The sequence below is a fragment of the Puntigrus tetrazona genome, unplaced genomic scaffold (assembly GCF_018831695.1).
Source record: "Puntigrus tetrazona isolate hp1 unplaced genomic scaffold, ASM1883169v1 S000000586, whole genome shotgun sequence".
Taxonomy (NCBI): domain Eukaryota; kingdom Metazoa; phylum Chordata; class Actinopteri; order Cypriniformes; family Cyprinidae; genus Puntigrus; species Puntigrus tetrazona.
In genome coordinates this window covers 192,764-210,000 of record NW_025048217.1, presented here as the reverse complement: position 1 = coordinate 210,000, position 17,237 = coordinate 192,764, and the positions used below count along the sequence as shown (strand labels likewise).

General features: G+C 43.0%; 3 protein-coding genes across 5 annotated transcripts in view; 1 reads left to right on the top strand and 2 right to left on the bottom strand.

Annotated features, from left to right (window-relative positions):
- cntrob (centrobin, centrosomal BRCA2 interacting protein) overlaps positions 1 to 4,852 on the top strand; it is an 11,217-nt gene extending 6,365 nt beyond the window's left edge. Inside the window, 12 exon segments of the mRNA XM_043232640.1 lie at positions 27 to 125; positions 591 to 782; positions 863 to 988; positions 1,260 to 1,393; positions 1,499 to 1,624; positions 1,865 to 2,012; positions 2,148 to 2,232; positions 2,336 to 2,464; positions 3,004 to 3,107; positions 3,110 to 3,256; positions 3,331 to 3,459; positions 4,708 to 4,852. Of these exon segments, the coding sequence (XP_043088575.1) occupies positions 27 to 125; positions 591 to 782; positions 863 to 988; positions 1,260 to 1,393; positions 1,499 to 1,624; positions 1,865 to 2,012; positions 2,148 to 2,232; positions 2,336 to 2,464; positions 3,004 to 3,107; positions 3,110 to 3,256; positions 3,331 to 3,459; positions 4,708 to 4,788 (1,500 nt within the window). The 3' untranslated portion in view covers positions 4,789 to 4,852.
- Positions 4,853 to 4,991: 139 nt separating this feature from the next.
- Positions 4,992 to 7,790, bottom strand: si:ch1073-228j22.2 (SPRY domain-containing SOCS box protein 2). Its single transcript, XM_043232645.1, has 3 exons — positions 7,452 to 7,790; positions 6,187 to 6,892; positions 4,992 to 5,624 (listed from the first exon to the last, which is right to left on the bottom strand). Exons 2-3 carry the CDS (start codon positions 6,860 to 6,862, stop codon positions 5,437 to 5,439), a joined length of 864 nt encoding a protein of 287 aa, XP_043088580.1. The 5' UTR covers positions 6,863 to 6,892; positions 7,452 to 7,790; the 3' UTR covers positions 4,992 to 5,436.
- Positions 7,791 to 7,945: 155 nt separating this feature from the next.
- Positions 7,946 to 15,865, bottom strand: actl6b (actin-like 6B). 3 transcript variants are annotated; one of them, XM_043232642.1, is made up of 14 exons: positions 15,542 to 15,856; positions 14,241 to 14,317; positions 13,037 to 13,202; positions 12,839 to 12,939; positions 12,313 to 12,410; positions 12,086 to 12,180; positions 10,885 to 10,991; positions 10,693 to 10,782; positions 10,538 to 10,599; positions 9,203 to 9,317; positions 8,738 to 8,818; positions 8,552 to 8,647; positions 8,339 to 8,425; positions 7,946 to 8,237 (listed from the first exon to the last, which is right to left on the bottom strand). In XM_043232642.1, exons 1-14 carry the CDS (start codon positions 15,564 to 15,566, stop codon positions 8,157 to 8,159), a joined length of 1,281 nt encoding a protein of 426 aa, XP_043088577.1. In that variant the 5' UTR covers positions 15,567 to 15,856; the 3' UTR covers positions 7,946 to 8,156. The 3 variants fall into 3 exon arrangements, with proteins under 3 accessions (XP_043088577.1, XP_043088576.1, XP_043088578.1); XM_043232641.1 differs by having other exon boundaries at positions 10,693 to 10,991; positions 15,542 to 15,865; XM_043232643.1 differs by lacking the exon at positions 15,542 to 15,856 and having other exon boundaries at positions 13,037 to 13,198; positions 14,241 to 14,312.
- Between the last annotated feature and the right edge of the window lie 1,372 nt (positions 15,866 to 17,237).

The following is a 17,237-nucleotide window of genomic DNA, read 5'->3' as shown; positions in this document are numbered from 1 at the left end:
TGTGTGTTTGTCTCTGTGACTCTTAGGCTCTGTCCCGTGTTGAGCAGAATCTCTCTCAGGTAGAAGAAAAACTAAACCAGGAGCAGAAACACAAGCAGGAGTTGCAGAAGACCAACAAACACCTGGTATATCTCTCTCACACACAGTGTTCACAAAGATTATGTGATGGTAATGTGGTGGTGATGATGATGTGATGATGGTAAGGTGATGATGATGATGATGATGATGATGTGATGGTGGTGATGTGGAGATGATGTTGATGATGTGATGGTAAGGTGATGATGATGATGTGATGGTGGTGGTGATGATGTGGAGATGTGATGGTAATGGTGATGATGTGGAGATGATGATGGTGGTGATGATGTGGAGATGATGTTGATGATGTGATGGTAAGGTGATGATGATGTGATGGTAAGGTGATGATGATGTGATGGTAAGGTGATGATGTGGAGATGATGTTGATGATGTGATGGTAATGGTGATGATGCGATGGTGAAGATGATGTGATGATGTTGATGATGTGATGGTAATGTGATGGTAAGGTGATGATGTGGAGATGATGGTGGTGATGGTAATGTGATGGTGTTCAGGAGCAGGAGGCGTGTGAGCTGCGTCTGCGTCTGAAGGAGCTCCAGCAGGAGGAGCAGAAGCTGAGCAGAGATGCAGACAGACTCCGAGAGCAGCTGCTCCAGCTCCAGACGGAGTCACATGACACACAGACACACACACAGCAGCTCCAGCAGCAGCTCACACACGCCACGCAGCAGCTGCACGCACATACGGTGAGGCGCTCGACACACTCATCTGCAGTCCCTCAGAGCCGCCCCAGCTGACCCAGAGCCCACCTGTGTTACTGTTTCAGGAGCAGGTGAGACAGGAAGTGACCGCTCGAGAAGAGGCCGAGAGCAGGACACGCCAGATACAGGAAGAGCTGGAGCAGATCAGGAGAGAGAGAGACACTCTGAGAGTGGACCGAGCGCTGGAGCAGGTCTCACACACATCTACACTTATACCTTTCTTATTGTTAGTCATTAGCTATCACTATAATTATTGTTACAGTTACTGTTATGTTTGCACTTATACTTACTTTTATATTACTCACCACATGCATTACAGTTATATTTATAGCTACCAGATTGGTTATTACCGTACAGTTATTGTTACAGTAACCATTGCAGTCATTGTTAAAATTCCTGTTATAGTTATAATTGTTGAACTTATGGCTGTAGTTGTTATAGTTGCTGGTGTGTTTGTTGTAGACGCGGTTTGAGGCACAGAAGTCTCGGATGGAGGCGGAGTTTCGTCTGTCATTAGAGCGGCAGATCAATGAGAGACTGACGACCATCCAGGAGGAGAACACAACACACAACACACATCTACGACAACAACACAGGTACACACACACTACTAGTGTCAACATGTTGTTTCTTTGAGGTCAGTGTGGTACACAACATCATCAGCTGTGTGTGTGTGTGTGTGTGTGTGTGTGTGTGTGTAGGAAGCAGCTGCTGGATCTGAGTGCTCGGCACGAGCGGGAGCTGGCGGCTCAGCTGGATGAGTTTAGAACACAGCTACAGGAGAAGGACGACAAGCTGCAGCTTCTCACACACAGCTACCAGCACAAGTACTGCTCTCTCTGTGTGTGTGGGTGTGTGGGTGTGTGTGTGTGTTAGGCTGTTCTGATGATATGTATGATCTGTTACATCTGACTGATGTTAGAATAGATTTTTTTGAGTTTCCTGATTTTCAGATAGTTGTATCTCAGACAGATATTGTCAGATCATAACAAACCAGACATCAGTGGAAGATGACTGATTTATATATCATTTATAGATTTCAAATAATGATATGTGTGTGTGCGCAGACTGTCAGAGATGCAGGAAGAGCTGGTTTCCATGGCGGCGTCCAAAAGGAAGCTGGAGACACAGAGGGAGGAGCTAGTTTCCCGCTTGCAGGGAATGATGCGCTCCCATTGGGCGGAGGCTTTGAGGTTGTTGACCAATCAGGAGCAGGTACAGCTGTCATTGGATAACAACTTAGTATTTCAGACGGTCATTATGGTGTGTATAATACCCTGCTGTGTCTGTCTGTGTGTGTGTGTGTGTGTGTGTGTGTGTGTGTATGTGTGTGTGTGTGTGTGTGTTCAGATGGAGAGTTTCTTATCACCCGTCCCTCAGTGGGAGGCGTCCAAAGCATCGTCTTCTCCTCCTAAAGCTGACACGCAGGCGTCAGGTGACCTGTCTCTCTCTCATGGTCAAATTATCACGAACAGACAGTTTGTTTTTGTAGGATTATTGGACTTCAAAGCATTGTATTGATCTGTTTGATCAAGCAGCTCCGCAGGCCGTGGTCCTGCATCTGACCAGAGAGAGAGAGAGGAGAGATCACTCAGAGACGGGACTGTTGAACCTCAGCACTTCATTCTGTCCACTAGAACCAGTGCTGGAGCACACGGACGTGACGGGTACACACACACACAAACACACACACACACACACGTATACATACACAAACACGCGCTCACGTATACACACAGGTATACACTCACACACACGTATACACACACAGATACACACACACACGCTCACGTATACACATACACACATATACACTCACGTATACACACACGCTCACACGTATTTACACAAACACACACTCACACACAATTAATCTGCAGTTTTAGTTGAAAGTATTACAATTTTTAGACTATATAGAATTATTTTTTGTTCAAGAAAAAAACTGTTAAAACTATTGTGTATAGCTTATTTTAAGTATTTATAAAGGCTATTGAATTTTTTTTTTTTTATTATTTTTGAGTTTGTCAAATAATATGGTAGTTACAAAAATAATTTTTACACTACTGTATAAATTAAATCTTACATTTGCAATTGTGCTGATATTCAGGAAAACAACTCTTGCTCATGTGGTATTTCTAACCTAATAATATATGAAATATATGTGTGTGTGTGTGTGTGTGTGTGTGTGTGTGTGTGTGTGTTGCAGCGCTCAGTGACTGCAGTGGATTGTGGGTCAGGCCTGTGTTCTCAGAGAACGAGAGGAGGGAGGAGACGAGAGTCGATCACAGTCAGACACATGGCCACGCCCCAAAGACACACGGACCAATCACAGCACCAGCACAGATAGAAGGGGTGGGGCTTCCGGACTCAAATCAGAGAAGGCCCCGCCCACCAGAGACGAAGCTCCGCCCAGCACGAATGAAGAAAGACAGAGTGAGCTGCAGTACTATGTGTCAAAGGTACCACACACACTCGTTCTCACACACACACACACACACTCGCTCTCACACACTTCCTCCTGTGTGTTGTTCAGCTGCTGGAACGCTCCCCCGGTGACCCCGTGGACGAGCCAATCAGAGAGCTTCAACCTGAGTCTGATCATCAGCTGAGTGAACCCAGATCAAACCTGCAGCAGAAAACAGATCCACGAGACAAACCAGAGGTCCCCGCTTCACTCGACCGCACACGTAGTCGTTCTTCATCCTATGAGCTGTAGTGACACCTTCACACACTCTACTGACCTCCACGTCCATGAACTACATCCTCTGTTTGTTAGAAACTCTGTGAGAGCAGCATCGATTCTGATTGGTCGTCAGTGTTTCTACTGTTCATGAATGAATGAATCCTTGCTGTATTGCTGTACACACACACACTCACACTCACACTCACACACACACTCACACACACACACTCACACTCACACACTCACTCACTCACACACTCACACACACACACACACACACACACACACACACACACACTCACACACACACACTCACACACACACACACACACACACACACACACACACACACACACACACACACACACACTCACACACACACACTCACACACACACACACACACACACACACACACACTCACTCACACACACACACACTCACACACACACACACACACACACACACACACACACACACACACACACACACACACACACACACACACACACACACACACACACACACACACACACACACACACACACACACACACACACACACACACACACACACACACACACACTCACACACACACACACTCACACACACACTCACACACACACACACACTCACTCACACACTCACACACACACACACACACACACTCACACACACACACACACACACACACACACACACACACACACACACACACACACACTCACACACACACACACACACACACACACACACACACACACACACACACACACACACACACACACACACACACACACACACACACACACTCACACACACACACTCACACACACACTCACACACACACACTCACACACACACTCACACACACTCACACACACTCACACACACACACACACACACACTCACTCACACACACTCACACACACTCACTCACCACACACACACACACAATCACACACACTCACACACACACTCACTCACTCACTCACACACACACACACACACACACACACACACACACACACACACACACACACACACACACACACACACACACACACACTCACTCAGTATGAACAAAATGTAATGATCAATATATACTTAATATTTTATATGAATGTTTATTAATCCTTTTATAGTTTAGTACAAGTTCAGTTCATTTGTTCCTGTTCAGGGTGTGTGTTGATTGATCTGTGTGTGTGTGTGTGTGTGGTGTTTCTCAGGTGTGTGTGTCGTCTCGAAGCGGTCAGTCGTCTCGAAGGCCCGTGACTCGTAGAGGAGGACCTCAGAGAGTCTGGAGATGACCTTGTTTTATTCACTTGTTTATGTGCTTTTTTATATATTTGAAATAAACGCTCCCGTCTTAAAGAAGCGTCTTGAGGTGTTTTTCATGTCTGAGTGTGTTACACGGCACACACACACACACACACTCGTCTGTGACTGATCTCGAGGAGTGTGTGCCGATCAGGTGACTCGTTCATTCACACTCGACTCATGATTCATGATTCAGCGTCATGTGATTCTCCAGACGGACAATTATAACAGCAAAGCTTTAATAATAACTCACATTACTTTCAAGTCATTTTTATTATAATAGAGCTTTTATACAGGACTCATTATTTCCAGCTTCTCAGAGATAAACACAAAAATGTTTTTTTTGGGTAAAAGCTTCTGGTAAATTACTGAATTGAGATATAAATAATATTAGCTAGATATATCTCTATACATATATCCATAACAGTTAAAAAAATAGTTTTTAGTTGTATTTTAGTTATTGTAATATAATATAAATTAAAGTAAATCAACTGCAGTTTCTGTTTGATTGGGAATAATTAGAATGCACAAAGAAAAAACAGAATTATCTGTAGAAATGAACTCTATATATACATAGATACAGGAAAAGAAAAACAAAAAGAAATGGTTTCAGAATAAATTAAATGAAGATGAAATATTTAGATGATTCTTTTACGTAAGTGATTCTGATTCACGCTCCAGACACGGCGGTGTGTGTGTGTGTGTGTGTGTGTGTCCAGCAGGAGGCGCTGGACGGCAGGCGGGAAGGACAGCGTCCGGGGCCCGGTCCCTCCGAGGGCCCGCCGCACTGAGAGCCGGCTCAGGGCCTCCAGAGCAGGTGGGTCTCCTGAGAAACACACACACAGGGACAGTATTATATTTACATAGATATAGAAACAACTGTATTAATACATTAATGTTTACACCGCATGGATAAACACTTCTTGTTTTTGATAAAAACATCACTGTAAAAAAAAGATGACTCTGAGCGTTTTAAGCTTATGGATGAATTATATCAACTTAAACTTGGTCTGTGTTTTCAGCAGACATTAAAGTTCAATAATCTGAGTGTTAATCTTGCATTCTAGTCGTGTGCAACTTTTTGTGTCTTTTGTGTCACATGTGCCTACTCAAAAAAACTTGACAAGCTTTTACAACAAAATATTTAAAATGTGAAAAATATAATCGTATTGTGCGTTCTTGCAGATGATTTTAGAAGAACTTTTTAAAATAGAGTTCGACTAAATGGAAGATTATTATTGTATTTTATTTACATTTTTTATGTATATGGGTCAAAGATTTTAATATGTCCGCATTGAAGTTTTAAGTTGTTTTAATTTACTGTTTTTAATAATTTATCAAATAATAAAAATTTTTTGTATGCTGTGACGTGATGATGTCACACTCACGTGTCGTGCCACTCAGGTAGCGTATGCAGATCTGAGCTCCGCCCCAAACACAGCTCACCGCAGGGAAGAGCTCCGCCCCTTTGGGGAGGTTCTGGAAGGCCACGCCCAGATAGCAGCCGTCCACTACGTATCCCAGCGTCCCCGCGTCTGCGTCCAGCACTAATAACACACAGTCTGGAACGCTTAACATTCCCCCGGCTCCGCCCCCCGGGTACCGCCCCGCTTCCGTCCCACCGTGCCAGAGCTGATTGGTCGAGAGCTCCCAGCCCCAGGAACCCGAGTCTCCGCCTATCAACGCCTTGTAGCCCGAGGCCTGAAGGGCGCACTTGTGCGTGGACACACCCAGTAGGGCGTGGCTTCCTCTCTGCTGCTTCTTCCACAGCACCTCCCATATATGGAGTCCGGTTGCCGTGCCAACCGCACAGCGAACCGCATCGCTGCTCTGCTCCACACGGGCGCGAGAGACACGCCCACCCGACGGACACACCCTCAGATTGGGCGACAGGTAGGTGGAGCTCCACTGCGACCGTGGGTTTCCAGGGGTGACGGGGGGCGTGTCTAAAAGCACCGCTAGGCGAATGGGCGGGGCGACAGAAAACGGACAGAATGCCGATCGGGATTTCCGGTGTGTTTTCAGACCAGCATCCTTCAGCAGGCAGCACAGTGTGAGACCCATCCAATCAGATCACAGAATAACATCAACTTCCTGTTCAGAGACGCAAACCCGCAGCGATTTAGATCATCATGCAATAGTGTTTCTATTACTATTATTGATTTAGACATGCCACTATATTACTGAACTGAAAGGAGTAGTTCACCCAATAATTTAGACAAGAAGCAAGAAAGTCAGATTTGGAGTTATAAATGTATCCCTGCAGCACAGATGCATTTGTAGCAATATACATTAATTATCAGTTTTTATTTAATGCAAAAAAATCATTAGGTCATTAAGATCATGTTCCATGAAGATATTTAGTACATTTCCTACTGTAAATACATCAAAACGTCCTTTTTGATAAGTAATATGCATTGATAAAAGCTTTATTTAGACAACTTAAGGTTATTTCTCAATATTTTGTGTCTCTCAGCCGGTTAAACAGTGCTGTAGTTATTGGTATTACTGCTTTAATTATATAAAAAACAAACTCTTAATAAATCTACAATAACTAGATTTATACTTAATAAAAGTTCTACTTTATAAACCCAGAACTAACACTTAACACATCTATAATGCTATTAATTATAAGTCGTGTAGTGTGTTTTACCTGCTCTGGATGCGCGCGCTGACTCCGTTCCTTCCGTTCGTTCCGCTTTTAAACGTCACTTATCTCCCGTGCGCGCTCCCGCGACGTCAGCGCCGGCCGTCACGTCAAGGCCGTCCCGCGAGTGACGCGCGTGCTCTCCCGTGACGTGCTTCATATCTTTCTATATATATATTCTGTTATATTGCTGATGCTTGTTATGGTTCTAATCACAACACAAACAAAGGTTATTAATAAATGTAGTTTTTAAGCAAGTGGTAAAATGTGTCAGAGCCTTTGTTTTGTCATTAGGTCACAGCAGCACTGCTTTTATTTCCTCGGCATCAGTGTCATGACTGAGATATATCCTAATCCTTGCTTAGTTTAAGCCCTGCCGTTCATTTTAAAGTGCATTTCTGTTTAAATATAAAATACAACGACAAATATACACATGTATATAAGATTTGTTGTTTTCTGATAGTATGCTGCGCATGAACAAAGCTTTCTGAACTCATGAAGATATTTCTCAGTTTATTGACAGAGAACACAGCACTCTGGAGTTACTGTAAATACTGTATGCAGATCAGGGATATGTAGTTTATACAGAAACTCATGAAGAGAGAGAAAAGCATGAAGCACATGTCGCTTGACGGCGTGATAGAAAGAGCTGTGTGTGTTTTGAGGGGTGTGTGTGTGTGTGTGTGTGTGTGTGTGTGTGTGCGTGCGCGTTTAAGGGCATTTTCTCTCCACGCTCTGTTTTCCTCCCTCGTCATACTCCTGCTTTGAGATCCACATCTGCTGGAAGGTTCCCTGAGGACAAACACATCAGGTCAGGCTTATATTTACAGTAATATTTAATATAATACAGTTTGTGATGCGGTATGTGTTCAAACAGCTGGAGTGTTTCTCACCAGTGAAGCCAGGATTGATCCTCCGATCCAGGAGCTGAATCTCCTCTCGATGGAGCTGTTGCTGGCGATCAGCTTCAGTCTCATGCTCTGAAATACAGACAGCATGGAGATCAGACTGAGATCAGATGAAGAGGAGACGGAGATCAGACTGAGATCAGAGTTTAGACAGAGTGATATCAGAAAGATTGAGATCAGACTGGGATCTGGACTCACCGGCGGTGCTTTCTGAGAAAGTTCTCTGTTGAGTCTCTCGGTGAAGCCCTGAAGGAGTGTGTTTCCTCCGGTCACGATCACACTGCCATACAGACCCTCAACACACACACATATGACGTCAGTGGTCCTGATGCTTCAGTGCTTTGTACACAGTAAAGACTAACAGAAGTGTTTTCTGTCTCTTACAGGCCGGATGTCAATGTCACACATGCCGATGCTGGTAGTGACCACGTGTCCGACGCCCAGCATGGTGTTACCCGACAGACCCTGAGAAGAAGGGATCAGCAATCATTTTATTATTACCAATTTTACACTTTTACGATTCAAGCAGAATCGTAACGATTCAAGATTTTATTTGTTGTTGTTTCTATATCATCTTTATATTTGATCAGTTTCTATATCCTTTCCAGACTACATTCATTTCCATAACTTACATTTTATTGACTAGGTCTAGAACTCACAAATGTCCGAGACTGTGGGAATCCTGATGAAATTAAATTACATTTGTCCAGGAAATTAACCCAAATAAGATATGCCTTGACTTTCAGCTTGTTTTAACACTTTTTTCTCTTTGAACTCATCTCCTGGCCCTGGGCTCCTAGTTGAGGAGCACTGAAGTGGACAAACTGAAGCAGATCTGATGAACTTCACCTTCACATTGGACGGATCGAAGAGGCCCTCAGGGATCCGTAACCTCTCTGCTCCGTAATCTGTGCTGTAGCCACTTGGCATCTCATAGTGCACCGTCGGCATCTGAGCAGCAACCCTGAACCCACACAGACACCAGATCACACACACGAGACAGAAACTCTTCTCTCTCTTTTCTAGCACTTTAGATGCAGTTGGACCTTTACCCTTAGGAAAGATTAACGAAAAAAAAGTCATGGTATAATGAGCACACTAAAGAAATCAGCAAGAGAAAACGCAGCACTGCTTGAGGAAAACAAAACAAGAGGTATTTCATATAGCTTGGTGGGAAAGTGCCCTATCCTACAGAAAAGCATTAAAAACTACTACATCTGATTACTTTTCATCTCTTTTAGAAGAAAACAAACATAACCTCAGGTATTTATTTAATACAGTGACTAAATTAATGAAAAATAAAGAATCATTTCCCAAGAGCACGGCAGTAATGACCTTATGAACTTTACTTCTAAGATTGATACCATCAGAAATAAAACTAACTATGCAGCCGTCAGCTACAGTTTCACATCAGTTAGTGAGCTTTAGATCCCCTGAGGAAAAATTACACTCTTTCTCTATTATAGGAGAAGAAGACTTGTACAAACTTGTTAAATCATCTAAACCAGCAACATGTATGTTAGACCCTATTCCATCTAAACTATTAAAAGAGCTTTAGCATGGTCCAATCATATTTATCTGACGTTAATGAGGTAAATGTAAATGAGGAGGTAACATATCATTCACAAATTAAATATGGACCATTATTTTTCATGCTTTTCATGCTTTACTTCCCTTGGGAGATACTATCAGGAGATAACATCTGATTATACACAGCTTTATATTTCTTCTAAATTGAGAAATTAATGCATAGTCGATATAAAAAGCTGGATGATGAGTAACTTCTTAATGCTAAATTCTGAAAAAACAGAGGTGCTAATAATTGGACCTAAAAACCCCACATATAATAATCTAGAACACAGTCTATCACTTGATGGCTGCTCTGTTAATTCTTCATCATCAGTTAGGAACCTAGGTGTGCTGTTTGACCGCAATCTTTCCTTCGAAAATTTTGTTTCTAGCATCTGTAAAACTGTGTTATTACATTTCCTAGATGAGCTCCAGAGACAGATCCCCAGTGAAGACCTCGGTGGCCATCGGGACAAGACCACGCCAATCAGGTGAGACATTTATGCAATCTGATTTTGCTGCAGTCTAGAAATAAACTGCCGGTTTGTCTGGATAGAGAAGAACGATCTGTATTGTTAAATGAATGATGACTTGTCTTGTGTGTGTTCCACTCACTGCTCATCATACGGAGAGTCAGACACCTGCAGCACAGATGCCTGGAAGTCCTGAATCACCTCCTGTAAGAGCGACGGTCAGCGATCACCCCTCACATACGTGTTTCACACCAAAGAATGAAGAAATGAATGAATGCAGCTCTTCCAGACTCTTACGTTGCACATGTATGTGTGCCAGGACTTGGTAACGGAGGGGAGTTTGTCCTTCTTGGTCCAGAGCGGCGGAGCTCCTTCCCTCACGGGCTCCTGACGGACACACACACACACACACACACACACACACACACACAGAGACTGAGAGACTGAACACCACACACACTCAGAGGAGAACCCCAGAAGACGTGCTACCTTAGATGCGATCATGTATGGAGGAACCGTGTCGATGTTCATCTCCTGAAACAGCTCTCGACACTGCATGGTGATGAAATCCCCGGCCAGAGGAGACTTGACGATCCCTGGACACAAGAACACACACACACATCTGCACTGCTGCTGGTCTGAGTGCTAGAAACAACAACACACACACACACACACACACACACACACACACACACACTGGTGATAAACCCTTACTATGATCACTCAGCAAAGTGAGCAGCACTATATCAGTTCAGTTGTGCCTTAGTTTTCCTTGCATTGACACAGTTTTGAGTTTCAAACACTTCCATACAGTGAATCACTTTGAGATCTGACTGCTTCAACTGATTCAAACATCTCCTTTTCTCCCATCTCACTTAAAACCATGACAAGCGATGTCCAGATCTGGAAACAGGAGTTAAAAGTTCATTCTAGTACGAGTCATTAAAAGTGAGTTTATGTTTTTGTTTCTTCTGAGGAAGATTCATTCACTTGTTGTACCCACTCAGATTTATGTAATGTTCATTTGATCCCATTTTGACTTTTGTTTCTTGAATTGTTTGACTACTTAAAATATAGAAAAATATTACTTAATTTGTGTTTCCTGCTAGTTCAATTAAACATAAACAAAAGTCTACTGGCTCTAATGTTTTTTATTGTTTAATTTTATCATTTTGACGCCAGAATCAGATTCATGAACCTGCTCCGAAGATTCATTCCGAATCAAATGATTCACAATTATTTAGATACCACTACTGAACCATTATTTAGATCGACACGTTTAAATTGTGTCCTGATCTGAAACGATTTGCAAATCTGCTCTGAAGCCCTGATCTACATCATATTATTAATATTATTCAGATCAGGACTTTGAAACTCGTCCCGATACGAAATGAATCATGAGTCCACTCCGAACTCCCAAACTGAATCAAATGAAACACGAACCCACTCCGAAGCCCTGACCTGAATCAAATTATTTGTGTTACATGCTTTGAAGTCAGATTTGAGACGAGCTGATTTCTCTAAACAACGATTGGTGGAGAATCAAGGAAAGCCGAGCTGCTTCAATTGACTGATTCAGTAAGTGTTCGTTTGGCAATACTACAAAAAGATTCAAATATAAACAGCAGGCATGTAATAGACTGTGTCAGCAAAGTTTAGAGTCCTTAGTAATGCACGCTCTCCTGTTTACCTTGCTGCAGGACGTACCCATCATGCACTGGGATGGCGGTGGTGTGTGTGGCTCCGCTGTCCAGCACGAGGCCCGTGGCTCGGCCGTTAGCAAAGCTGCAGTCGATCAGGTTAAGGTGACGTACAAACATCATGACATCATCAGCCTGTCTTTAACACACGAGGGAACTCAGCCTGTCTGGATTCTGATTGGCTGATGTTGCCGAGGGGTGCTTTCTGATTGGATACGCGGTGAGCACTGCGGTCTTGCACAGGAAGAAGGCGGGGATGTTGTAATGCTCGAATATGAGTTCTGTTAGCTTCTCTCTCTTCGCCCGCGAGTTCCACTGTGACAAGAGAAACATTATTACATCACTTCCCCCTCGGATCAACCCAGATCAGGAGAAATGTTGCTCTGCATCAGTGTCTCTGCAATGTATACGAATGGGTGCCGTCGGAGAGAGCGTCCAAACAGCTGATGAAAGCTGCTCTAGTCCATCAGTTAACATCTGGAGAAGACAAAAGATGAAACTAATCCAGCATTAAGGCATTTTTCACTAAAATATCATGGAGTTCATAATAGAGAAAAAGTGTTCTGGTCTGAATCAGGAGAGAAATCTGCAGCGTTTACAGAACAGCTGGATGGATTTTTTCAGTTATTATGGATTATGGACTTTTTCAGGCATTAAAAACGTGGATTATGGTGATGTTCGGACTCTCACTCTGACGGCACCCATTCACATCAGTTGCTGAGACACTGTGTTTCTGTACTCACAGGAGCCTCAGACATCAGGACAGGGTGTAAACCGGGCTCGGATTTGATGTGTTTGCTGTAGATGTGGTCGATTATGGCTTGAAATGCATTCCAGTCCTCAACTAAAAGAGATCAAATGAGACATTCTGCAGAAAACACTCGTGCTTTTTATATGAAATCCTGTGTGTGTGTGTGTGTGTGTGTGTGTGTGTGTCGTACTCATGCCGTTCTTCAGTGGAGAGATGAGTTCTACTCCGGCCCGTGGGACATGCAGAGCTGTGGTGTCTATGTAATAGCTCCGCCCACTGTTGCTCTCCTGCTCCGCCCCCATGTCAGTTGGCCCCTCCTCCTCAGCGTTCACTCCTATAGTGGTGGGGAAATCTGCCTACCCAGCGATCAGGAACATAACCAACGATGATCATGTGACGTTCAGTACAGTCAGACTCGAGGAGCTTCGGGTTTATGGGTGGGTTATTTATAGATACAGACCTAAGCAACATTTGATTTGAGGGGACCCAACTGGTTATTGTCAAAGCTTGTTTATTCACACAAATCTAACACATCCACGATCAGTTTATAGTGTTTATTAATAATTCATCATAATTTTTATAGTAATTATAGTAACAGTAATAAAGTCTTGATGTCTTAAATGGCGTACTTAATGCGGTGTGCTGAAAAGTAGCCAAATAAACCAGCGGACAATGCATTTGTGGAACATAAATATTAATCAATTCTTTTATTACATGCAATATGTTTTTATAATAAATGTTAAACAGCAGAGAGCATCTGTGACAACAACTCTTGATCTCTATCTAGTTAACTGAGGCATAATGATATTTGAAAATAATAGCACTAGCAGGTAGGCTGAGGCACATAATGATTAACTGTTATGTAATGTTATCGTTGCCCAGCGTTGTATATCACACATTATTTCACGTGGGCTACTCTCGGGGGCCCTCTGGTGGCCACGGGGCCCTAATCAGACACTTGGACCCCTCACGCCTCGGGTCGGCTCTCAATCAGTCCTCTGCTCATCTGACTTTAATGTCACCTAGAATTAATCTGCTGACACAGTTTTCCTGTTTAATACACGAAAAAATCATCAGTTATGAATCTAATTCTATTTGAGCTGTAAAGTCATTCAGACCAGATTCTGTTCTCGTCTGATTTACATTTAAAGTTAAACTGATAATATTACTAAAAAGATAGATAGATGGACGATGATGAATGGAAATGTGGGTAGGTCTTGATAAATGGATGGATGGTGAATGAATGATTGATGGGTGGATGGGTGGGTGATGAATGAATGGATGGATGAGTGATAGATAATGGATGTGTGGATGGATGATGGATTGGTGGGTGGATGATAGATAGATAATGGGTGATGGATAGATAATAGATGGATGGGTGGATGGGTGTCTACCTTTGGACAGTCCTCTCCTGCATACCCTGCTCTGGTGGAGAAGGAGCCGACGTCAAACACCAAAGCCCCCACTTCATCTGAGACACAGAGAGAGATTATGATTATTAAACCGCTCTTATATTAATATCCAGGTATCAGTAAATCTCTGTTCACACACGCTGTCTGAAAGTCGCTTAAAGTTAACAGAAACACATGAAGTGAAGCCGTAATGACTTCCGGTCACATGATGAACACAGAGCTGCTGATTGGATCATATGAGCAAAGGCCGCTCTGAAAATCCGCATTGTTTATCCTTTTGATCGTTCATTCAAAAGAAATTCCCAAATTTTAACCTTTCTTTGAAGTAAAACAAGCGAAAGTAGGGAGAAAATCTCAAGCAAATGGTTTGTCCAGCTCGTGTTGATCACAGTTATTGGCACCCAGTTATTGAGATGTTCTTTTTCCCAGACAGCAGCTCTGAGTTTTCTCCTCTAACGGGGATCATTCCTTCATCCAGAAGAGTTCATTTTGTGCTCAGTGATCGGTTTCTGTGTTGGTTTGGGGACTTTGTGTCCCAGTGGAAGATCCAGCCATGACATGTATCTGATGGAATCTGTGAGGCCATGTATCTGAACGAGATGTCCAGGACGGACGGAGTAGACGCTCGACGTCTTCCAGGCAGATCTTAGGTTCATTAGAACATTGGCCTGATGGTGCTTTAGCTCCGTATACAACTACTTTACTCTGTTTTGTGAGGCTCAACAATCCTGTTCTTCACATCAGATCTGTGTTCTTAGGTTTCCCTCCTGGTGATGGATGATTAGGGGAGTTTGGATCCTGTGAATCAGAGGTCAGAGGTCCTGCTCCTAGTCAGCCGTGTGCTGAAGAATGTAAATATGAGTGGGAATATTTAGAGATGTTTTACTAATAACCGTGGCCAGCATGCATCGGAGAAAAATATCTATTTCATCATGAGATTTGTTTTGCATCGGTGGAGAGTTACATTTTTGGTGAATTTATTTAAATGATAGATGCATTTTTTGCTCATATTTATTAGTGGAGGGCACTGTACTCATGCCATAGCACTTGCAGTATATATGATGTTTATATTTCTATTTGTCATATATTTATTCCTGTGCTCAAGCAAGAAAAACTGTGGCAAAGAACCCAAACGGGACTGTCGCTGAGGCTCCCGGCAGGTGGTCTAGCACGGTAAAGCACGGAAAAAGCACGGTAAAGCAAGGCATGCATCTTCTGTGTTCCTGACCGCAGCGACGCGCGGGATGCTGGCGGATGCGGTTGTCATGGTGATGTGCTCTTACCTCCGCCGTACACGCCGCCGCTCATCGCGCTGGATCGCTCGGTAACCGGGTGTGCTCGGTTCGCGGAGGCTGAGACAACGGAACCGAATATTCCCGCACGCGCACTGCTGACGCAGGTCACGCGCTGCTGACGGTAACCGGCGAGTGTCCGGTAGACCCCCGCGCGGTCACGTGCCGCTGTCAAATATAAGGACGACCGTCTATAAGTGCACGTCACCTCACGTTCCGGACGAGTCCGTGATGACGGAGGGCTTATATTCTCTTACATCACGGATGACGAAGCGTTCGAGGCCGTTCACACCGACGCCGGAGCAGAACGGATCGTTCCGCGGAAAGGCATTTAAAGGCTTCTCGTTATAAGTGTATTTTTGTCTTATTTAAGGATAAGAACCTATTTTCGCAAGGCCAATAAATAAATCAATAAAATAAAAAAATCACGCGCTGCAGTAAAACTCTATCTATTATAACATATAAAATGCTAAATAAATATGTCTACTGTTAAATAAATAAAATAAAAGTGCACTATTGTTCTGTGAAAATAACTACAGAGGAAACTATGATTACTGTGGTGAAATTGTGTGTGTGTGAGTGAGTGTGTGTGTGTGTGTGTGAGTGTGTGTGTGTGTGTGTGTGTGTGTGTGTGTGTGTGTGTGTGTGTGTGTGTGTGTGTGTGTGTGTGTGTGTGTGTGTGTGTGTGTGTGTGTGTGTGAGTGTGTGTGAGTGTTGTGTGTGTGTGTGTGTGTGTGTGTGTGTGAGAGTGTGTGTGTGTGTGTGTGTGTTTACCAGGAAACACCTGCATCCAGGTTTTCCTAAACCAACGCGCTCTCTCTCTCTCTCTCTCTCTCTCACACACACACACACACACACACACACACACACACACACACACACACACACACACACACACACACACACACACACACACACACACAGCATGTGACTGTCATGCGCCTTTAATCATTAAAATGATTTAAATCACCACCATAAACACCACAGAAATACAGTAAATAAAATTCTGATTCAGGACCAGACTGCGACCAAATGATCATCATCATCATCATCATCTTCATCATCACATAAAAAGTTGAAGTCCTCAGGCTGGGGCCAAAAAAACATTAAAGGTTATCATTTAAACTTCCATTTTTCTTTACAGTCTTTTCGTTTCCAGAGGTTTCCGTCCTCTGTCCCTCTTCTGCTCTTCATCTCGTTATGTTTATTTGCACATAGTGTGCAGTTATGTTAAAATAAAAGCGTTGCATTAGATAAATATGATATTGTTTTATGTCAAAATGAACATCCTTACTGAACAATCTTAACACTGAACGTGTTTTTGTATTATTACGGGTCATGTTTTGTCCAAATATTAATATTGACCTGGTATTATTAGGCTTACTGTAAAAGTATAGTAATCGTGTTTTTGTTGGATTGATAACTGTTTGTGTCACCAGGGTTTTAATATAAGTGTCATAGTGCAACTATAAAGTAATATGGTCGAACTGTAATCGTGTTTTTTTCTTTACATTAATAACCTCCTTTTGGTAGTAAACGACAAAAACTACAGCAAAAACTAAACGAAAGTATTTTCTGTCAGTGCGCGCGGTGAAACGCATCTGATTGTTTTCGTATATTTATTTGTTTGATATTTTAATATCATTAATCGTTTAAATATCAATGTAGTAATTCGTCTCCATTACAG